Source organism: Tachypleus tridentatus, chromosome 6 (assembly GCF_004210375.1).
Source record: "Tachypleus tridentatus isolate NWPU-2018 chromosome 6, ASM421037v1, whole genome shotgun sequence".
NCBI lineage: Eukaryota > Metazoa > Arthropoda > Merostomata > Xiphosura > Limulidae > Tachypleus > Tachypleus tridentatus.
In genome coordinates this window covers 52,704,776-52,729,762 of record NC_134830.1, presented here as the reverse complement: position 1 = coordinate 52,729,762, position 24,987 = coordinate 52,704,776, and the positions used below count along the sequence as shown (strand labels likewise).

Here is a 24,987-nt window from a genome sequence, read left to right as displayed (position 1 = left end):
AGGAAAACAATGATGTTATACAGTGTTATTGGTGATGGTGACACTGTCCACCTTGATTATGTTTTTAGTTTCTTAAAGGCCATTAATCTTTTTAATGCCATTTAAGTTTTTTTTAATTTATACTTTACACCTTTTTAATGTGACTCCCTTTTAAAAATCACAGTTCATCTGGTTCAATTTGAAATTTGAAACTGACCATAACATTAAGTAACTCAAAACCAGGACTGGAAAGGCCAACTTCAGGTGACTGATGGTTGTTTTTGTACTTACCTTTTAGTCCTCCTGGCGAGTTATGATTATTACAGTCACGATACAGAAAGTCCTTTACAACTTAAATTACTGTAGTTTTTCTCTCGACATTGTAGACTATATGTAAACATTGGTTTTATGGTATTTATTTTTTAACTTTTGTTTTACCTTAATTTTCTTTATTGAATTTTACTAATTTACTTTTACCTTTTTACTGGACGTTTGGCACAGATAGCCCAGTTGCTTTGTGCCATAAAACACTAAATCAACCAACGAACTAACATGCACATCTACTTCTGAGAAAAAGAAAAGTAAAAACTAAAATTACTCTGTTTTAGTAAAACAGTAATATCTTTTAACTATATTAACAGGAACTCGTACCATAAGATAATCACATTGTAGAAAAAGTGCCATCCTCCATTTCTGATGACAACATCTTAATTCACGATATAAGAACCAGTTAGACAAAGCATTATTGGATTCAGTATTATTACTGATGAGATTACGTTAAATTTAGCTTTAAATATTTCAGAATCAAAAGAGAGTAAACATTCTTTCCCTGTAAAGAAAATGCCAATAACATTAACTTTTAGTAAATTGTTCTTGTAATTTGTTATAATGCTGATATTTTTATAAGAAATTTGTTTTTCATTGAACAGTGTATATCAGCACTGGAACTGCAGTAAATGAGGTGTTGTGAACTCTGTTTTGTGTTTCGATCCAGGTGTGGCCACTGTAAGTCATTGGCTCCAGAGTATGCTAAAGCGGCAAAGAAGTTAAAGGAAGAAGCTCCTCCTATACCTTTAGCAAAGGTTGATGCCACTGCCGAGACAGATTTGGCTTCACGTTTTGAAATCACTGGCTATCCTACATTACTCATATTTCGAAAGGGGAAGGAATCAAAGTATGAGGGTCCTAGGTCTGCTATGGGTAAGATTTCTATTGTGCAGATTAAAGGCATGGCAATATTTGCATAAAAAATACTCGGAGTGAAGTACATATAAGTAATTACTCTTCTAATTAATTTTTAGTTTCTCTATGTGACAAAAACTCTGCAATTAAAAAGTAAATTTTTATTTTTGACCATAGTGGAAGTTGACAATGTGAATATTAAGAACATTATAAAGATAAAAACATTCATGTGTACAAATGTTCTAGCAGTGTAAAACTAGAGGGGAGGCACCTTGTCATCACTACCCCCCATCAACTCTTTTACCAACAAATAATGGCATTAACCATCATATTATAATGCCCCCATGGCTGAAAGGGTAAACATATTTAGTGTGATGGGGATTTAAACCCATGACCCTTGGATTACGAGTCAAACGTCCTAACCACCTGGCCCTGCCAGGCCTGAATTTAAGTGACTGATTGAAATGTTTCATATAAAACCAGTCCATGTGAGTAGATGGCAAATAAGAAATGTGGGTATGATTTAGTGATTCATGTGAAGGAATTGTCAGTAGGAGGGATGTGTGTGCTGCATAAAGCAGCCTGTATGTCAATCAATCTGTGCCATATCTCCAAGAATAAAGAACCTTGAGACCTGAAACTTTGTACAGGTACTAAGGGAATTCTGAAGGTGTGCATTCAAGTATTTTTATTGTACAACTTTTCTCTGTTAAAATGCTTTTTATATGCAAGCTTTTGACCCTCTTATTGAAGGCTTCATTCAGCAGTGATATGTAGTAGGTGATAAAATGGTTTAAAATAGGTATCTAAGCAACAGTCATAACAGTAACTGACTTCTGGTACTAAGGTTATTAAATACATAAAATTATGATAAATATTGAATATAAATTGTTTGGTTTGATGTAATAAATAAAATGCAATTATAGGTACTATATATTGAAAAAATAAAATAATATTTACTTCTTCAAATAATATATTATGAAGTTAAAGGTTTAATTTTTCATAGTTGTTGTCTGTTCAGTGATATGAACAAAAAACTTTATAATTTTCAAATTAGTAAAAAAATATTGTATAATAAAAGTCATTATTACCCAAGTAGTCAAAAAACAAATTTGACCTTATTTGAAAAAAATATTGAAGTAGTTACAAATGCTTCAAAATATTTTCCACAGATGAGATGAATGTTTGGTCTGATATAAATTAAAATAACGGAAGAAGTTTTATATTTCATTGAGATGCATACTGATGTTGTGGTGTCGGAATAAAGATCCATCAAATGCTGTCGTGTCTACTCACAAATAAGAACTATTTTTATAGAACAGAAACTGAACCTGTAAAATTCTGCAAAAATAAATTAGTTTTCATTTCATTTTAAGAGGGGAGAAAATAGTTAGGTATGGTAAACATTTCAGATGTTGATTATGCACCTTATGGTAAAATATTGAGGAAAAGAAAAACAGTTGTAATTGCCAATCACAGGCAGTAAAAGGTATGCAAATCCACAAGAAACAAAATGTCTTTTATCCAGAGGCATTGTAATGACAGTTTATGGGGTTATGTGACTATACAATACATCTATAATTCTAATTAGTTTTTTAAATTTATGTGCTCTTAAAACATTTATCTTGCAGAAATATTACCATTTGACACAAAAAGCAAAAATTTGATCATTTCTGTGTAAAAATAGCTGAACATCAACTTCTCTTTTCAGGTAATACCCAGACAATACTGAGTAAAAAATAGCTAGTAGGAATATTAAAACAACACATTTATTAAAAGGTTTTTGTTGAAGTTATCTCTTGAGCTCCACAAAATAAAATTGTTTACACTTTCTGAAACAGATGCAAAGGAAACACAAAATAAAGGATCAGAGGTTTGGGGTTTTTATGTTTGATTAAATGGATTCCCATGAGTATTGGTGTTAATGAATGTGTAAAGAACTACTCAAAATAATATCAATTTGAATAGTAGAAGTTTTGAAATATGCACTTCCAGCTCCCAACATTTTTCTTAGCGTGTTAGAATGTACATTCTTGATTGTTTGTTTTTGTATAAATAGTTGAAGGCTGTTTTTCCACCTTTTGGCTTATCTTACCTTCATAAACTAAATTTTGTCAAGTTTATTTAAAATTACCTTGTATGTTAGATAGTCAACATTCAAAATTTTATAAGCTTTTTATGCTTTTTCTTTCATTGTCCTTTCAATTTATCATTTGGCTGGGGCTATTATTATTTATCTTTACTTTCTATGGTTGTTAAGGGTAAACTTATTCTCTTCTTACTCTCCAGACAAATATGATTATATTTCATTGTATATGTAACCTTTCTTAAAGTTAGTGTGTCTCTCATACAGACTCATATTAGCCTTCAAATCACTGACTTTTTATATAATACACTACTTGTGGGGTTAATAGAGTTCAGGGTATTAAATAATTTTATGCTTTTTACCCATTACAACACTCAGTGTAATGAACCAACCAAAAGAATTGGATGACATCACAGAGGCATTGGCTGTAATTAATAAGATTAACTGCAGAATGGTGAGTATTTTTAACTTGTTTTTCTGTCATTGATAGTTGTTATTATGAACTCTCTAACCCCCAGTGTTGTGGGTAAATAAATACTTTGGAAAAATGTGTCAAGTTCAGAGGATTGTCCATAGGGTTAACAAAAAAATTGTTTCACTTTCTGCTTCTACTGAGAAGAATGTGTTGGGGCATGTGATTCTAACTTCCTAATTCTAGAATGTTTTTCTCCATTTGACCTCTTTCCTTATCTTGTATTTTTGTATGATTTGTTAAGGCCACTACTTTTATATGTTGAATCGTCTGGCATATTGACTTGGTGGATTGAGGTTGTTTCATCAAGCTGCTGTCAACTATTTATTTCACTGTTGTTTCACCAGGCTGCTGTTATCCACTTGTGTCACTGTAGATATTTCTCTAAGATGGGTTTCTACATTTCTTCTGTTGTTAAGGGTCATTCTTCTTGCAAATCTGTTTCAGGCTTGTAGTTTGTCCTTTGGTGCACTTTCCTTGACATACTGGATAATCCACTTATCTTTATGTTGATAGGTGTTCACTATATTCTTTTGACTGGCTGTGGATACGATTGAAGATATTAGGTAAAATGTTCCAGCCACTTTCTCCAACTTTGGCATGTGAATGATGAAGTGGATTAGAAATTCCTACAACTTCAGTTTATTGCTTCCAAGGTCCAGGTTTCACATCCTTTAACTGGACTGGCAGATTTAAAATATGATAATGAGCTAATGAAAGTTATGGGAATAATGGGTATATTGGTGTAATGTCCTGAACAACAACTAACTTTTTTACAATACAGTAGAAAAGAAGTGTGAACCACTTTAATTTACTGATTTCTGTAAAAAATCTTGGAATTTATGGGTAAGATGTGCTACAGTTGATACTTACTTAAAACAGTTTTTTGTTTTGTTTTAATTAGAACCAATTCTTTTCTGTCATACATAATGTAAGTGATATAGGAAGTGATTATGTGGGAAGTTGCTAAAGTTGATTTAGTTTTTAAGTTTCTATTCAAACTTCTTGTTACAGTTTTAAAACCTAGCCTTAAAAAGGTTTTTTTTGTATATTTTGCAAACATATTCAGAACTGAACTTATCCTTAACTTAAAAAGTTAACTTGTATATTTATAAAATAAATCCTAAGCTGTGTATTATCATCTGAACACTAAGATAATCTCTTTTGGCTTACAACTTATCTACTTGATTTAATTCTATATATAAGTGGTAGGAAAGCTATAACACACATGATTTGATACTGATTTAGGTATTGTGGAGTATATGAAAGAACAGGCTGACCCAAACTGGAAGCCCCCACCAGAAACTGTTGTAACCCTGACCAGTGAGAATTTCACCAGTGTTGTCAATAAAGCAGATCTTATTCTTGTGGAATTTTATGCCCCCTGGTAGTGTTTGTTCTAATTACCTATATTTTTCTTTAGAATTCTAGTGAGAGTAAAATTATTCTTACTGAAAGTGTACCATTCTTATTAGTTGAATTTTCTGTTACACAATTATGTTTATCATTCAGTAATAATAATTTTACTCTCACTAGAATTTAAAATATGTTCTTCATCGTGTTATGTAATTCATGTGCATTATAGAAGAAAATCATCACAAATCTCTTTTATAAGCTCTACCAGTATGCAGGAAATAGTTTCATGTAGCAAAGGTTTTAATGTTGATATATTAATTGTCTTGAGGTTCTCTGATATTAAAAAATTAAGTATTAGGACTTGATGTAATATATATATTTAATATGAAAAGCTTAGTTGTTGAAAACGTTTATTAAACTGTAAAGTAGGTATTTTTCGAGGATGATTCTTGCATATTTAGTTAAATCATTTTGTTCAATGGTCAAATATTTCTATATTTTCTGAAAATATGTAACTTAGGGAAAACACAAAATGTTAAAAAAAAAAAAGGTTATTTCCAATTAACAGCATAAGACTTGGATTGGGCATTTGAAAGATATTGTTAAAACCTGTCAGTGTTTTCTGTTGCGTAATATAAGTTCGTTATCACTAACAAATCAGAAGTCTACCTTCAACTGACCTTTGGCTTTCTGTACCAAAACCTAGTGCAAGTGTCCCTAACCAAATGGACATTTTGAATGTTTTAAGAAGAGTTTGATTACCTGTCTTAAGTAAACCTATCTGAGCTTAGACGATTTTCAGTCAATGCATTGCTGTGTGCATTAAAGTTTTCTCCAACAAGAACCAGAATAATTAGTTTGTTGGCAAACTTGTTGATGTTAGAGTTAGCACATTCATAGTTATTATTAACAAACATACCTAAGTGACCATTGCCTCATAGAAGAAATTCACCTAGAACAAATGCTTACCCTAGTTGTTGTTCATGAGAATTAAAACCAGATTTAAGCTGGTTTGTTACCAGAATTTCTTCCTAATTGTTAAATTCTGAGGTTGTAGGAAAAACGGTTCCAACATTAAAATGTGGATAATATGACAATATAATTTGAACTGTTTGTAGGTACTTCAAATCAGAGGTTGTTGGAACATGCATCATAATCTATGAAAACTACTTCCCAAAGTTCAAAAACCACCTGTCACTTTTCTTAAATGTCAACCAAAGAATATGATAAATTAAACATCATGATAGGAGAGGCAGTTTTTAAACTTGATAGTCCATATATTATCAGAAAAATTTATTTTATTGAACTAATTTAATTCCCATTAATGTGACATAATTTGGCAGCACTTTAAATGTACCTGTAGGTACAATAAGTGAAAGAACTAAACCTTTTTTTTTGTATTTTCTTACTATGGTAGTATTTGTTATATGTGGAATAAACTATTCAACTTCCATAATGTATCCCTCAGTGTGGATTCCTGTACGTGGTGAGGGGATCTCCCAGGGAAGGTTCTGTTCTATCTGGTTACCTTCTCTGGGATCTAAACATCCACCCACGTGTTTGCCGTGTGTGGCGACCCGTGAAGGGAAGGAGAGGATCCTGGTGGTTGAGGGGTCCAACCCTAACACAACACTTTGGCCTTGAATTCCTGTAGACGGGCGGCCTTTGGGTGGCCCCCCTTGGGTCAATCGGCTGGTCCACTTGGGCTAGGGTCAATCAAGTACCAGTGTTGGAAGTTCTCAACGGGTGTTGTGGACATTGTGCCTGATGCTGGTGTTTGGGTATAGTGCTCACGAAACCCTGGCGTTGCTGCATTGTCCTTGCGTGACTTTGTAGTGCGTCCCTTTGTAGGGCTCCATGGTGGGTGGGGTCAGTGGGTACCGAAATTTTTTCTTTTTCCTATGGATCCTCTAAAAAATTTAAATAAAATTGTAAAGAAACAGTCAATGGGTAAGCGACCACGTCTTGAATACTCAGAACAGCAATCCTCAACATCAGTAACACACGTACCTCATTTTGTTATATTACATTCTCTTTCAAAAAAACCTTTAGGGTAAATGTCCCTTTTTTCTATTCAAAAGGGACTAGAGGGACTTGCTGGCTCTCCAAAGTCAGTAAAGAAACTTCAATCTGGTGATATATTGGTTGAAACATCCACATCCCAACACAGTGAACTCCTCTTGAATTCAAAGGCAATTGGGGATATACCTATTGAGGTTACACCCCATGCTACCTTGAATTCTTCACGAGGAGTTATTGTTGAAAGGGATTTGAAGAACGTTCCCGAGTCAGAGATTCTCGCTGGTCTCTCCACTCATGGAGTTTCTGCAGTGAGGCGCATCTCCACTCGCAAAGATGGGGTTACACTGCCAACAAATACCCTCGTTTTAACATTTACTTCACCACGTGCACCTGTCACCATCAAAACAGGTTATCTCATTTGCGGGGTTTGGCCATACATACCAAACCCTCTTCGATGTTTCCAATGTCAGAGATTTGGCCACTCAAAGACATCCTGTTGTGGTTCCCTGACATGTGCTCGTTGTGGAGGCAAGGACCACGATGCCTATGACTGACATGAACCAACATTGTGTAAACTGCAATGGTTCTCACCCCTCTTACTTTCATTCTTGCCCAAAATGGTTGGAGGAAAAAAGAGGTGCAGCGTTTGAAAACGACACATAACATCAGTTATCCTGAGGCTCGGAAATTGCTGTCCACAACTCCATCTCGGACATATGCTGCTGCACTTCATTCCACAACTACAGTGGGAGTGCAGACAGATCTCTCTGTGCCTCCAAGAGAATTGTTTTCAAAACAGATGAAAAGCCTTTTGACCTCCATGGTTAAAAAGGTTGATGAATCGACTTCCACACCCATCTCTGTTCCTCTCATACCTTCCAACAAACCTCAAGATCCACGTCCTTCAGTTTCAAATACAGGCATTTCTTCTGATACATCTTTTTCTCCCACCACAAGAGACAAAACAATTATTCGTTCACATCCTCAGTCACTGGATTCCCCTTCCAATAACAAAAACCTGCCCACCTGACCCAGAGCAGGATCCATGGAGGTTGATAGACCTCCTCCGACTAAAGACAGTAAAGAAAAAAGACATGGTCGCAAACCAAAGGGTTCTCCAGCCACTTCACCTACCCGTTCTTAAAAATGGCCACCTTGATACAATGGAACTGTCGAGGTTTACGTTCTAATCTGGATGATATCAAAATGCTGATTGCTTCCTACCATCCTGTTTGTCTTTCTTTACAAGAAACATTTCTCAAAACTGCTGATACAGTCTCCATTCGGCAGTTTTCTCTGTACAGAAATGACAGGTTGTGTAATGGTCGAGTACATGGAGGGGTGGCACTGTTGATTGATCAACACGTGCCCACCCTGTCTTTGTCACTCAACACACCCTTGGAGGCTGTAGCCATCCGTGTTTCCTTGGGTCATACCATCACTGTTTGTTCTCTGTACCTGTCCCCTGGAGAGACATATGATCAATCAGATCTTGATGCTCTTGTTGAACAATTGCCATCTCCATTTCTAATCCTAGGGGATTTTAATGGACATCATCCCCTCTGGGGAAGTGCTATTATTGATGGGAGGGGCTGATCTGTAGAGCGGATGCTCTCTGATCACAATCTTTCTCTTTTCAGTACTGGTTCTTCCACTTACTTTCATGCACCTAGTCAGTCCTTTACTGCTATTGATCTCTCAGTTTGCTCCCCTTCATTATTCTCCCATTTTTCATGGAGGGTTGACAGTAATCCACTAGGCAGTGATTATTTTCCGATCCTTTTGAGAGAGACTGGGCGTGGTCAATGCCACCCTACCCGCGTGCCCCGGGGGAAGCTGGATCAGGCAGACTGGTCCACTTTCACTGCTCTCGCAGAACTTGATCCTGCCATCGTAAATCAGCCACCAATAGACGACTGTGTAGCAGCGGTAACTGACTGTATTACACATGCAGCTGCTCAGTGTATTCCTAAAACCTCGACACGTTTTCCATGATATCCTCTCCCGTGGTGGAATCCTGCTTGCCACTTAGCACGGAAGGCTCAAAAGCGGGCCTGGGATACTTTTCCTAGATATCCCACACTTTCAAACCGGGTTGCTTTCCAACGGGCCCGTGCACATGCTAGGTGGGTAAGACGTCAAAGCCAGAAGGAATCTTGGATTAAGTTCACAACCAGCATATCTTCTACCACCAGTTCCAAGATCATATGGGACAGGATTCGAAAGGTTAATGGGCACTGCAATTCTGTCCCCCTCTCGATCTTACTCTCTGATGGTCAGGAGGTGACTGATGTTCAGAACATCGCTAACACTCTAGGTGAAAGCTTTTGCCGGGTATCTAGCACTTCTGCTTGTTCCTCCACCTTCCTGGCCATCAAGACTTGGGCAAAGCGATCACCTCTTTCCTTTCGAACTGACTGTTTCTTTGACTATAATTGTCCCTTTACCCTGGTGGAATTAAAAATGGCCCTTCATCGGTCTGCCAGTACGTCTGTTGGACCTGATGATATTCATTATGACATGCTGCACCATCTATCTCCTGCTTCTCTTGATGTTCTTCTGATTGTTTTCAACCGGATCTGGCAGGAGAATGTTTTTCCTGATGCCTGGTGCCAGGCTATTATTTTACCTTTCTCTAAGCCAGGGAAAGATCCCAAGATTCCTTCAAACTACCCTCCAATTGCTTTGAAGAGCTGTCTCTGTAAGACATTAGAAAGGATGGTTAATGCTCATCTTGTTTGGTTCCTTGAATCAAACAACCTCTTCTTGCCCACCCAGTGTGGGTTCCGTCAACAGCACTCCACCACAGACCACCTAATTCGTCTTGAAACATCTATCAGAGAAGCCTTTCTCAACTGCCAACATCTTGTATCAATATTCTTTGACATAGAGAAGGCTTACGACACAACATGGAGGTATGGCGTTTTGCGAGACCTTCATACATATGGGTTACGTGGCCATCTACCCATGTTTATTAAAAAATTTTTAATGGACAAGAGATTTCAAGTTCGTGTGGGTTCGACACTTTCCCGTTCTTTTGTACAGGAACTTGGAGTCCCTCAAGGCTGTGTATTGAGTGTTACACTCTTCAGTATAAAGATAAATGCCATCACTGAACAACTCCCTCTCACTGTTGCGAATGGGCTGTATGTCGACGACTTTCACATCTCATGTCAGTCGTCAAACATGAGATATATTGAGCGGCAACTACAAACCGCCCTCAATTGTGTATGGAAGTGGACTCTGGTGAACGGCTTTAATTTCTCTCTCTCAAAACTGTATGCATGCACTTTTGCTGTCGACGGGTATTCACCCTGATCCTGAACTTCGTATCGGTGAAGTTTTGCTGCCAGTGGTCCCGGAGACCAAGTTCTTGGAGCTTATCTTTGATTGTAAACTGACCTTTATACCACACTTAAAGTAGCTTCGGGTCAAATGCACAAGAGCACTGAACATCCTCCGTGTTCTCTCTTCTACCAGTTGGGGGGCAGATTGCTGTTCAATGTTAAAGGTATATCGTGCTCTTATTAGATCGAAACTCGATTATGGATCAATGGTCTATGGCTCTGCCAGACCCTTGGCCTTAAAGATGCTGGACCCCATTCATCACCAAGGACTTCGACTCTGCACTGGGGCTTTCCGTACCTCTCTAGTTCAAAGTATATACATTGAATCTCATGAACCTTCTCTACACCTTTGCCGTTTGCAACTATCTTTACAATATACTTGAAACTTCATTCCTTACCAAAGCATCCCACCTGGAAATGTGTTTTCCTTCCTCGGTGGGCAGTAATTTTTCAGAACAGACGATCTGTCATTGCTCTGTTTGGCCTTCGCATCCGGGCGCAATTGGATGAATTGGGTCTGTCCCTGGATAACATTGCAGATTCCACAGGTTGGCCCATCCCACCATGGCTTATTACAGCCCCAAATGTGACCTTTCTTTCAGTCACCTAAAAGGCAGATACTCCAGATTGGAAGTACCGTCTTTTATTCAATGAATATCTTTCAAACAATCATTCAGTTCCCATTTATACAGATGGTTCCAAATCAGGTAATTCAGTGGGATCTGATATGGTTTGCTATGGGTCAGTAGTTGCGTGCAGAATCCCTTCTACAGCTTCTGTGTTCACTGCTGAACTGTATGCCATATCTCTTGCCCTGGATCATATTGCAGCTGAGCAGTACTCCAACTGCACTATTTATACTGATTCGCTTAGTTCTATACTTGCCTTGGAATCGCTACATGTTAGCTCACATCCTATTCTCGCTGATATTCGAAACCGACTGGCCCATTTCTCATTAGCAGCTACTTCAATTCAGTTTTTCTGGATACCAGGCTATGTTGGTATTCGCAGGAACGAGCTTGCAGACATGGCAGCTAAATATGTCTGCTTCAGCACCATCACTCCTATGCCTATTCTGTACATGGACTATGGTGTTGTCTTCAAGGCTCGGCTCCATGCCAGCTGGCAGTCCACTGGGAGTTAGCAACGTGACAACAAACTTTTTCAAATCAAACCCAAAATTGGACTTTGGCCATCTAGCTTCCCTAATGTTTGGAAGGAGGAAGTTGTTCTCACTAGGCTACGCATTGGTCACAGTTTTTTAACTCATCATTTCCTTTTATCTGGAACTGATGCACCAATGTGTAGTTTGTGCAACACTCAAATCACTATCAGCCACGTTTTACTTTCTTGCCATAGTTACAATTCTCAACGACGGCAATATTTTAAACGTATTTTTTCCCAGGGTCAGTCTGTAACATTGGACAGAGTTATTGGTGATGGTGACTCTGTCCACCTTGATAATGTTTTTAATATTTTAATGGCCATTAATCTTTTTTAATCTCATTTAAGTGTTGCATATTTATTCATTACACCTTTTTAATTGTGGTTCCTTTTTTACAGTTTTAATCTCTCTCATTCAATTTGACATTGGACAATGGCCAGAACATTAAATAACTCGACACCAGGACTGGAAAGGCCAACTTCAGGTGACTAACGCTACTGTTTGAACTACTCGTTAGTCGTCCTGGCGAGTTGTTGTTATACTTTTGCTGCATATCATTTCACACTTTTACTATTTAACTTTTAAGTACTGGCCATATTGACTCATAACCCGGAACCAGGACTGGAAAAACCAACTTCAGGTGACTGACGGTGGTTTTTATACTTACCTGTTAGTTTTCCTGGTGGGTTATGATCATTACCATTCTGCTACAGGTAGTCCTTTACAACTTTGTTGACTGGATGTCAACATTGGTTTTTACGCCATTTTCTGTTTTAATTGCCGTTTTGCTTTTATCTTCAATTACTTTTACAAATTTTACTCCATTTACTTGACTTTATCTTTTTACTGGACATTTGGCTACTCATTATTACGATTTTGCGGAGTGTCTTTTAAAACTTTTATTCTTTTACATTTTGATAATAGCTGCTATGACACATAACCCAGAACCAGGACTGGAAAGCCCAACTTCAGGTGACTGACGGTGGTTTTTATACTTACCTGTTAGTCTTCCTGGCGGGTTATGATCATTACCATTTTGCTAGAGTAAATATTTTACAACTTTAAAAGACTGGATGTCACCATTGATTTTTACACCATATTCTGTTTTAATTGCTGTTTTGTTTTTACCTTCATTTACTTTTACAAATTTTACTCCATTTACTTGACTTTATCATTTTACTGGACATTTGGCTACTCATTGTTACAATTTTGCTATGTATCTTTTAAAACTTCTATTCTTTTACATTTTGATACTGGTTGCTATGACACATAACCTGGATTAGGACTGGAAAGACCAACTTCAGGTGATTGACGGTGGTTCTTGAACATACCTGTTAGTCTTCCTGGAGGTTATGATCATTACCTTTTTGCTAGAGTAAATACCTTACAACTTCTTATACTCTGCCTTCTATCTTAACATTGTAGACTAGGTGTCAACATTGGTTTTATACTTTTTTGTTTTACCTTCATTTCCATTCATGTCTATTACTACATTTATTTTTTTTTTACATTTTTACTGAATGTCTGGTGCAGATAGCCTCGCTGCTTTGTGCCATAAAACACTAAATCAATCAATCAATCCATCCATAATGTAAGAAAGTAAATTACATGGTATTTTTACAGGTTAACTGTAACAACACTGATTCACTCGTTGGACATATCCCATTTTAGATTTATGTAGCATGGAATTTTGATCTTTGGATCTCTGTTTTGCATTAAAATAATAATTGATGTTGTCAATTACTTGTAGGTGTGGGCATTGCAAAAAACTTGCACCAGAGTATGAGAGGGCAGCCCAAGTTCTGAAAGAAAATGTTCCTCCAATTACCCTTGCTAAAATAGATGCCACCTCTGAAAAGGAGTTGTCTGATGTGTATAAAGTTTCTGGCTATCCCACCCTGTTTCTCTTTCGGCGAGGACGCAAATTTCCTTACGATGGACCAAGAGACGAGACAGGTAAAAAGAAATTCTGCAGATGAGAGACTGATTCTTTCACAGCATCAATTTATATTACTTTTTCTCATTCAACATTATAAAGACATCATGGTTGTTTCTGCTTCCCTGGTGCTCAGAGAAACAGATTATTTCTGTTTAAATATTTATACCTCCATTAATAAAATTTGTGAATTCCTTAAGCATAAAATAAAAGCAACTAATAATCTTTCAAACACAGTGATGAAGGTGTGCAGAAGGTAGACAGTGTACAGTAGTTTATTAAGTGGATTCCTTATAAACATACCCATTACTATCAAATTCTGTTCTGATGATATATATGACCTATGTTTTGTTATTAAAATGTTTATCTTTGTTGCAGTGGTGGATTTGTGTACTGTGGCTATGTTTACATTGCTTAATAATATTAGTTAGGACTATTCAAAATTTTAGCACTGTTGCTTTCATTTTTTAAGAAATTTTGTTTTTAGTTGTTTGGTACATTTTCTTATTATAACTATGACTTATTGCTTCTGTTTCCAAAGCAATGTGACCCTGTTTATAATAATGTTTGAGAAAAATATAATTAGGCTAAAAAGCAATCATCTTGTTTATTATTTACTTGTTCAGGCAATTGTAGACTTGTTGTATATAATAACCTTTAGTGTAAACAAACCAACTAAAAATTAGGAAGATATTACAAGTTTGAGCTTAATTTGAACAACATTAAAACTTCTATCATTTTTCTTTACTCAGTATTATTAAATACAAATTTCATTTTCCACCATTCCCACAGCTTTCTTTCTTCCTAGCAAGTGTACTTAACCTTAGTTATTTCTAATACCAGTTTAGTTACATTGACAACACTACAATAGTTAATGCACATTTTAGAGGTACACTATTTAATGTATTAATAACATAAATAGATATGAAATGCACAATATTTGGTGATGTAGAAAATGTTTGAGTAATGAAAATATTGACAAAAAATATAAAGGCTATATAAGTTGCTTTTGAAGAAATTTAATAATCTTCCATGATAAATGGAACTTTTAGAAAGTTTTTAACATGTTTTCTGAGGTTTCATGACCATTTTCAGAGATGTCTGAGAAAAAAAAAATACAAGTCCTAGTAGCATTAATATAAGAACTATCTTTTTAAAATGCATGACTGTGAGGATGAGGTAGGGATTCCATCACATTATTTCATCAATAGTTGAACACCAATAGTATTTCATTAGTTTTTGTTTTGAGCTGTAAATTCCCCACTTCAATTTTTTTTTCAAATACAAGTTGCATCTAAAAATGATGTTTGGATATTGGTATTTGTGCAAGTTCTTTTTGTAATGGATTGATTATTTCTTGTTTGTAATATGATTTATGTAGGTATTATAGAGTATATGAAGGAGCAGATAAGATCCCCAAGCATAGAGGTAACAACAGTGAAGGCTTTAGAAAAATCCAAGAGCAAGACAGATATTAATGTTGTTGGATTCTTCAGGAATGAAGAAGATTGGTTATATGATGAGTACCTGGCAGCTGGTACGTTATTCACGAGATAGTGTAAAATTATAGAAAGTTGTATGTGTGTGTGTATATATATATTTTAAGATAATCTTTTTAGAGAGTGTGCTGAATGGTAACTTTACATCTTGTAGTGTACTGTGGTTTGGATTCCAATCCAATATGTTTCGTCTCCCTTTCTGATTGTGCTACTCACACTTTCCAGATGTGCCACATCTGTTTTCACAATGGACATAAAAGATACTTGGTACAGAAAGGATGCAGTCTCCCACATGCATACCTTTCCCAGTAGGATCGCACTTCATGGGTGTTCTTCTGACACTTTTAAAGGATCCTTATTTGTGTCCCTTACACTGGTCCTTCCACCTATTCAATGTGTTATTCTATCTATACATGAGAGGAAATAATGTACCTCATCTGAAGTTGTTATTTCTGATAGGTACTTATCTCCTCTCATACTTTCCACCCTTCTCTCCAGTGAAAACCGGTACTTTCTTTTCAGCTTAATCTTGAAGTGATAGTTTGGTAGAATCAGAGGGAGTCACATATATCAGGAGGGTGTATCTCTCTCCTACTATTGTTGCATGATGATTTATGTGCAAGACACAGTTGAAGTACATTGATTATGGGATATTCACAAGTTCAAGGGTGGGCAGCACTGAATGAGAACAGATGTATGTGTGTGAAGAGGTAAGTACCTATCAGAAATATATTTTCAGTATAGGCAAGTAATAACTTATAACACTTATCAGTGTCTTTAAATACCACAAAGTACTTGAGACAGAGGTGATATTTCAGTACATTTTTTAGTGATGTTTTATATCATGGAATACATAATAGGATTCCACACCTTATTCCTATAGCTGTAAACCATCACAAAATTGTATGAAGTAACATTAAAAACCTACAACTTGATTTTCAAATTAGTAAATACTATAAAATTTTATCTTTCCCCAAACAACACTAGTTTATGTTCTTAATAGTGGCTATAAAATGAAAATGGAAACATTAATTAGTATAAAAAAATGTTGACATTATGGCATGTGCTAAGTTAGTTTCTAATAAGGGTTTCCTTTATTAGCTGTAATATCTGAATTAAAGTTAAAATTCTTCTATATATGACTTAGTAAAGTTTAAAATGTTCAAGTATAGTTTAGAAATATCAGTTTGGTTAGTTTGAGTTATTAACAAGTGCTTGGAAGTTAACCCATTAGCTCAGTTGGTAGAATACCCAACTGGCACGTGACAGGCTCAAATCCCAGGTGAGTAAATACATCTTGAAAAAACAAATTACTACATTGGATCCCAGTGTGCATTTATCCCATGATTGTCAAATTAATCTTGTGAATAGGTCTTGTTTGTAAGTGGGGAAATGAGTAGTTTAAATTGTTAAATGGTAACTGATTAACAAGGTGTAATGAGCTGCCTCTTTAGCTCAGTTGATAGTATGTGGCAAGTTTTGATTAAAATATGAAGTGAGAAATGGGCAGAATACTATTTTTTACTACTAATTTTCTAAATTATTTATCTTTTAGAACTTACCACTCTTTCACATGAGAAAAAAACAATTTAGTTTTTTGATTACTTTGAATTTTCAGCCAATGAAAAGAGAAAAAAGATTAAATTTCTACACACCTTCAACCAAGATGTTGCAGCACACTATAAAACATCTGTCCCTTCTCTTGTGTTGTTTCAACCAGAAACTTTTCAGTCCAAGTATGAAAAGACCAAGAGTACTTTTAAAAAGGTAGGATTTCTTAATGTGCTTAGTTTGCATCATATTCCATTGACTACTGAACATCTCAGATAACATTGAAATTATTTATTGAATAATAACAAGAGCATTTAAATTGGAATTTCATACACTGATTTTTAGAACATTATCTACTAGAAATGATCCATTATCAACTATTATTAACACTGTAGCCCAGCATGACCAGGTGTGTTAAGGCATTCGACTTGTAATCTGAGGGTTGCGGGTTCGAATCCCCGTCACACCAAACATGCTCATCCCTTTCAGCTGTGGGGCATTATGATATGACGGTCAATCCCACTATTCGTTGGTGAAATTGTAGCCCAAGTGTTGGTGATGATTAGCTGCCTTCCCTTTAGTCTTGTACTGCTAAATTAGGGATGGCTGGTGCATATAGCTCTCATGTAGCTTTCTGTGAAATTCAAAAACAAAAAATTAACACTGTTGTTAGGAGTGTCATTTTTTTTTTTTTTTACATATCACATGGTTTTATTGAATTATATTCAAAAGTTAATTAAACTGTCTTCTTATCACTGTACACAAATAAAAACTTGGTATCAAAACCTAGCTTATAATCCAAATTTTGTATTATTATAAGTCTTATGTTCTTAAGTTTGTAAGGCAATATTTCTAAAAACAATAATCAGTTTCCCCTAGTGTGAGAATTGACATTTGCATTTTGGGTATTGTCTCTTACCTAATTTGTTAACCATCACACTGAGGAGGAAAATACTTAACATAAATTACTTGTTATAATCACTGAAGCAAAGTATAATTATTGTAGCATTCCATTCTATATGGTTATAGAGCCATAAATTAGAAAATCAGCCTACTCTTGCCATACCCACGTGTTACTTTTTCTCTTTTACAGATTGCCACTAGTTCTCTCTGACTTTTAATAATGTATTACTTATAAGCAATAGAAAGCCAAGGTTTCAATCTATCAGTTGACATGTCGTATTACGTTCTTTTCTTCTTTTTTTTTGGAGTAGAATCATCTGTTTCGCTTCCAATTCAAACTTTTATTCTCATTGAAAACATATCAGTGAGCTTAACTGAATTTTTAACAGCTCTTATTGCATAGTTAAAAATCCACAAAAATTGTGCTAGTTTTAGGACATTGCTTTTTTTTCCATATTATTCTGTGTTCTTTGGTGCATTGTATAAGAACATTGTGTCTCTCCTTAATATAGATAATACCACACATGTTCCTAACCTTACTGATGTCACTATCACTCTCTAGAAGCTCTGGCATGTTTATCAGATTATCTTAAACTAATCATGTTTGTTTTGATGTATCAGATTACCCCTTAAGTAGTGTCAGATCTTAGGTTCAGAAAAAGAGAAAGAATTTCAAATGCTTTTAATGTTATTTAATTAATAATGTATGTTCCATTTTTATTACATACTTCCTGCCAATGATTCATGAGCTTTTCAAATGCTTTTAATGTTATTTAATTAATAATGTATGTTCCATTTTTATTAAATACTTCCTGCCAATGATTCATGAGCTTTTTAAAGCCACATCTATAAAATTCTTCGGGTTTGGAGGAAAAGAAGGTACAGAGGATAGTTTTGATATCTTCACGTGCTCCAAGCTCTTCTCCATCAAGATAATTCTTCAAACTTTGTAATAGATGATAATCAGATAGGGCAAGGTCTGGAGAATAAGGAGGATGTGGAAGTTTTTCCCAGTCTAGCTGTTCAATCTTTGCAGATGTGATCCTTACTGTATGGGGCCGTGCATTATCCTGGTGTAACACAACATCTCTAAGACTGATCAAAGCAGGCCTCTTTTCCTTCAGTGCAACATTTAAGCACTTTAACTGTTGACAATAGAAGTGTGATGTAGTCATTACATTGAGTGGAAACAACTCAAAGTGGATCACACCAACAATATCCCACCAAATGCTTAACAAGACTTTCCTAGGGTGGAGATCCATTTTGGGCTGTGCTTTAGCCAGTTTACCTGCACTGAGCCATTGTCTGCAGAGCTTAATATTTTTATAAAATATCCATTTTTCATCTCCAGTCACTATCCTGTCTATAAAAGATGAGTTCCGTTCATGAGAATTGGTTAAAAGTTGGCTTCTGTCAAATCCAGGGGCCCCATTTTCCAAGTTTTGATACCTTTCCAAGTTGTTGCAGATGACAGTGAACTGTTGAATGGGTTGAATTAAGATTCTGTTTTAGTTCAACTGTTACAGCACAATTTTCATCAAGTGCAGCTAGCAGCAAGTCATCATTAAACTCAGGAGGATGACCTGAATGTGGTACATCACTTAAGATGTAGTCACCTGACCTGAACTTCTGAAACCACCTTTGACATTTTCTTTCATTGAAAGACTTTGCATTATAAACACTTTAAATGTTTTGCATAGTTTCTGCTGGATTATTGCCTTTTTTAAACTCAAAGTATTATGCCTAATGTATTTCTCAGACAAATTCATTTGCATAAGGGTTTATGTGATAAATGATCTGAGAAAGTGGAGTTGGAATAGATTTGTCTGAACATTTTTATACATGTCCTACTACGTATTTTAGTCATTAAAGCCTTCTACAAAGACAGAAATCATTATGCTCTTTCTATATTAAATTTTTGGACATTACTTGTGGGATGACCTGATGTAACTAGAACAGTGTTGCTCAGAGTTTTGACATTGTTGTCAGAACATTTGCCTCCCATTCTGTGAGTTGCTGAACATGCTTGTAACTGTTAATTCCAATTGGTAAAAGGGTAGCCCAAGAGTTAGTGGTGGTTGATCTTGAGCAGCTATCATTCTTTTATTCTTAACACTTTGAAATAAGGAACAGCTAGTACAAATAGGTCAGCCCTCATGTAAAAGTATGCAAGCATTTAACAAATAAACAAATGCAGTGTTTTGGTTCAAATGACATTGCTGCTGTTTTTTTAATGTATAACTCCAAACATGCTATGTAATAATTTTGAATCTATATACAAGTACTGCTATAATGTATCAGTAGAACTCGGTTTTCTGTCGCTCTTTTTGAATGTTCTACGTCAAAATTATTGTCCACAATTCCAATGTGAGCCCATTGTCACTAGAGTTTTATTGGTATTTTTCTACTCCCAAACCATTACACTTGTATTGTTAAAACAAATTGCTGCAGACTTTATTAGGATCTCTTCATAAATGTTGGCAAGTCTTAAATGAAACTTCCTCTCTTGTCACAGTTTACCAAGTGACACAATTCCATGCTGATCAGGAATATTTGTAATGAATGTTTTCATCTTGTTCATAAAGTCAATATGCGTACAACAAGTATGAAACAAATACACGTTCTGATTATTAGTTATTAGGCTTAACTAACACTATGGAAAATACAAATGAAATAGATTTGATATCATCCCATTTTGGACAGATCATGAGTGAGTGAGTATTTTCTTTTAGCAAAGCCACATTGGGCTATCTACTGTATCCATAAAGTGAAATTAAACCTATAATTTTATCATTGTAAATCTGAAGACTTGCCACTATCCTGCTGGGGGGGACTGGATGAATAGAGTAAGTTTTGACAAGAAGAACCTGATGACAGCTTTTCTCATTATGAGAAATGTTCTTACCTACTAAGGTATCATGCATGCATGCTTGTAGTGTGCAACAAGTTTTTTGTGTGATAGCACTTTATAAGATGCAAGTGTTCAATCATTATTAAATGTATTTTAACACATTATTTTTCTAATGAGTTTGCTGGTTTACCTTCACACCAACAAATATAATTCTTATTTAGGACATTGTAATTGAGTTATTTCTAAACTGCATTATTACTTTAAGACAGAACTGAACCTAGACATGTTTTCTGTTCTTATCAGCATAAATCATCCAAAAAATAGATGGGCCTTTTTCACATCTGCCTGGAACTTAGTCTTTTGAAAAACTGTCAAAATGTTTTTCCTTGTAGTTTATTTTGATAAGTTATCAAAGAACAAGTTAGGCCTTGAACCTTGTTAACTATGACTTGCTCTCACTTTTTATTTTCTTCCTTATTTATAATGTAAAGTTTCTTTGTAAGGGAGAGAGAGGGTAATGCTTAATCCTGCTTCTCTTGTGTGGAACCTCCTTGTACATACTGCTAGCATCCCTACAAATTCTATCTCGTATAGATAGCCTAACATTATCTTTACAAATCAGAAAACGTTTGCTTCAATTTTCATACCAGAATTATGAGTCATAATTTTACTAATGTTCTAATAACAATAGTGTAGATGCTTATTACATGTCAAGAGCAGGAGTATTTTTAAACATTAATACAGTTGGTACACTAAGTGTTTGTATTAACCCTATGTACATGGGTGGAGTCAAAGTGTGCATGCCATGATCTTTTATAGAGTGCTTTTCAACATGGTCTTATGTGTTTGTTGGCAGTTATGAACTGTTGATTTTATCCTACTTTGATAATTTAGTAGCAGTTCATAGTTGGAGAATAAATACCAGATACATTATACAAGGATACTGAAAAAGATGTAGATATGTATTTCAGAGGTTATTCAATATGCAAACCTTTAGAAAAACTATTTTTTACTTTTCACATGAATATTACCTTGCATTCTGACTAGTCAGGATCTGAGCCACACTAGCATCACCTGTTCACAGACACCCATTGAGTACAAATACTTTTGTAATGCATCTAACTTTTGTGTAAAACAGAATTGTACATTTTACTAGAAGGTTGCCACATTTCATGTAGATATAGATAGTAAATTTGGAATTATAATCAACACTTCAAATATGAGGGTTGTAATTTACCTTTGTAACAAGATTAGTTACTAAGTTATTCAAGTACTAGAAATGATATTGAAAACAAACCATGGAAGTCTTCACAAGTTTTGTAATCATTTGTCTTTGCAGGAAGAAGGGAAAAGTACAGATATTGAGAAGTTCATATTAAAACATGCAATTCCACTTGTTGGACAACGCACACACCAAAATCTATGGCTGTATGAAGACAAATATCCATTAGTAGTAGTGTACTATGGTGTGGACTTTGGTTTTGAGTACAGAGTTCGTAAGTAGTAATTTTGTATGCAGCAATACAGTACATTATTTGATCTATTTTTTTTTATGTAAATCTTTATTTAATAAAAATAATATATCCACTAGTTGAGAATGTTTTTGTGTAGTTTTTACAGTTAAGTATTTCTGAATGAAACGTTTGTTACTTGTAAAGCTTGTTGAGTACACATTATAAAGGGGATATTACAAGTATAGAAAAATGGTATTACTCCCCTTGATGAAAATATTTAGATTATCTCATGAGAACCTCATGCAGGTCCATGCTTTTGTAACATTTGTTTTATTGTAATGGTGAAGCCATGATAATGGTTATGATTTGATACTGAAGACTAGGTTGTAAGTTGCTGATTACAAATCACTGTAATCCACTTGTCTCCATTCTATAAATCTCTCTTAAGATGTGTTCTTTTCTTTCTAATCAAGATAACTTATTTTTTCTGGTGTGTCTTTCAAATTTACAGTTTTTCTAGTCTAAATGGTGCCTAGATTTGTGTTCACTCTTAAGTTATTCCAGTGTCAGGTTTATTTGTAAATACATAAGAAGTAAAAAGACACATTTGTATATTTCATCATTTATCCAAAACTGTTGTATTCTGGGAAGTTTGAAGATAATTTCTCTCTTCATTGTGGTACAAATTTTAAAACTCCTGTAGTGGTGCTATAGAAAGGAAGGAGTTAAATGAGTGAGCAATAATTAAAGTTTGATAATGAAACAATCTATTTAAACTAAAATCTTTTACATGCTTTTATATTCACTTATTTCAATCTTGTATATAGTCATGATTGATAAGTTGTGCTGTATTACTATTACTATAATTTATTGAGTATACATGCCAGTTAATTAAGCTCAGCTATTAATTCATTCTCTTCTACTGTGTATATAAAAATAGTACCTAAGTTTTTCTGAAGAGGACTGGACATGATAAAATGGTAATGATACTAACCTGTGAATGTGAGATCTGTGTTTTTTATCTCATTTACATCAAATCTCACTCCATACTTTGGAGCCATATGTTCATTATAAGTGTGACAATGAAATCTTTTTATTTCATTGGAGCAGCCTTAAAGTTTGCAGTAGATACTGTTAATTATTTGTGTTGTTTCCTCTAATCTGTAAGTTCAAATAAGTTTACTAAAGTAGATAGCCTTTGTTTAAGTTATTATTATTTGTTCATAGAAACCCAGCTGATTCGAGAAGAAGTTCTCAAGGTGGCCAAAGATTATAAAGGCCAAATAACCTTTGCTGTTTGTAATGAAGAAGATTTTGCAGAAGAACTGAAAGACTTAGGCCTTGATGATAGTGGTGAAGATGTCAATGTAGGATTCTTCAAGACACCCAAACACCGATACTCTATGGAACCAGTTGAAGATTTCAATGCAGAGGAGCTCAAAGAATTTGTTGAAAATGTACAATCAGGTATGAAATGCATTAGATATTTGCCTATTTTCTTCTTTTTTTTTTTTTACTGTGCATGTCTTTAATTATTAGCAACTAATATTGTCACTTTTGAAAACTAAGTTTTCATTTTTATTACATTACACTGTTTAATACCTTCTTTGGTCTGTCATGGTCTTGTATGGTTAGGGTTTTTGACTTTCAGTTTGAGGGTGTGAAATTAGAATTTCTATGAATATGCTTTCCCTTTCAGCCATGAAGTTATTATGATGTAAGAGTCAGTATCTGTTTCTAAAGGGTAGTCTAAGAATTGGCTGTATCTGGTATTGGTAAATTGCTTCCTGCCTGTTATCACTTCAAAAGTAGAGACAGCTAGTGCAGGTAGCCCTTGAATAGCTTTGAGTAAAAGTCAGTAAAACAAGCAAACATAATTTTCTTGTTTTATATAACTTTAAACTAATAAATGTTACAAATATGCAAATCTAACATAAAAACAAGAAATAAACATCATACAGGTGAATAAATTTGAGTTAACTAAAGAAATATAAAAGGATGGAGACAGACCTGCAAGTGTTGGAGGGGGAGACAATTGTAAGAAAGTCAAGAAATAATAATAAAAATGGCAGGAAAAATGTTCTGGGAACATTTAAACAAGCAATTATTACTCATATTACATAATTACATTGTTTAAAAATATTTTATTTCATCTATTAATGTTGGGATAAAATATTCTATAGTTGTATCAACCTTGTTAAACCATATTTAATTTTTTGTGAATGTTGTTATAATCTTAAAATAATATATATGTAATAAAAAATACGTAATGTAATCAGTAATTTGTTTTTGCTTTACAGGTAAAATTTCACCATATATCAAGTCTCAGCCTGTTCCAAAGTCAAACAAAGGTCCAGTATTTACTGTTGTTGGGTCAACATTTGAAGAACTTGTTACAAAAAATAATAAAGATGTAATCTTGGAGATTTATGCCCCCTGGTGCCCACACTGCCAAAAATTAGAGCCAATATACAAAAAACTAGCTAAAAAATTTGAGGAGCACGAAAATCTCATGTTTGCTAAATTTGATGGTACATCTAATGACTTTCCTGAGCAATATATCCTGGAAGGATACCCTACGATATACTACATTCCAGCAAATGATAAGAATAAACCTGTGAAGTATTCTGGAGGGAAAGAGTTAAACGATTTGGTGAAATTTGTTGAAAGTAATGCAGGAATAGTAGATTCTAAAGATGAATTATAACTATACATGTTCTTTCCATTCTTAAAAGAAAATAAATTCATTACACTTTTCCACAATCATAATTTTCATGATCCACAAGAAAATCTGTATTCTTATTAATTTTATGATGTTATTAGATAAGGCACAATGCTATTATAGATTTGTTTATTATTATTGTTATGAGTTTTACTCATTTTCTTTTTTCTTCACACTTTGTGGAGATGCATCATATAACAAGAGTACTATTCCATGATTCTTTGACATAAAAATTTATATATGAATGCTTCACAAAAATTACTTTTGACCATCAGGACTGTAAGATGCTATCATACAACCTTTAAAAAATTTAACTTTTAAGAACAAATGCTTGTGTGATCATAATAAATATCAGTACAATAAAAAATTATGTTTTGATGTCATGTACTCTTTGGAACTTTTAGTCTTGAAGAACAAATTTGTGTTGTTTTGACAAATAAACATTACTTCATGTTTTGTAAA

At 34.7% G+C, this 24,987-nt stretch overlaps 1 protein-coding gene across 1 annotated transcript in view; it reads left to right on the top strand.

The window, feature by feature from the left end:
- LOC143252512 (protein disulfide-isomerase A4-like) overlaps nucleotides 1–24,987 on the top strand; it is a 32,976-nt gene extending 7,989 nt beyond the window's left edge. The window contains exons 3-10 of the mRNA XM_076504759.1: nucleotides 974–1,179; nucleotides 4,968–5,106; nucleotides 13,360–13,565; nucleotides 14,927–15,082; nucleotides 16,663–16,811; nucleotides 21,689–21,845; nucleotides 23,031–23,270; nucleotides 24,104–24,987. Coding sequence (XP_076360874.1) covers nucleotides 974–1,179; nucleotides 4,968–5,106; nucleotides 13,360–13,565; nucleotides 14,927–15,082; nucleotides 16,663–16,811; nucleotides 21,689–21,845; nucleotides 23,031–23,270; nucleotides 24,104–24,510 — 1,660 coding nt within the window. The 3' untranslated portion in view covers nucleotides 24,511–24,987. The remainder of the gene's footprint in view (nucleotides 1–973; nucleotides 1,180–4,967; nucleotides 5,107–13,359; nucleotides 13,566–14,926; nucleotides 15,083–16,662; nucleotides 16,812–21,688; nucleotides 21,846–23,030; nucleotides 23,271–24,103) is intronic.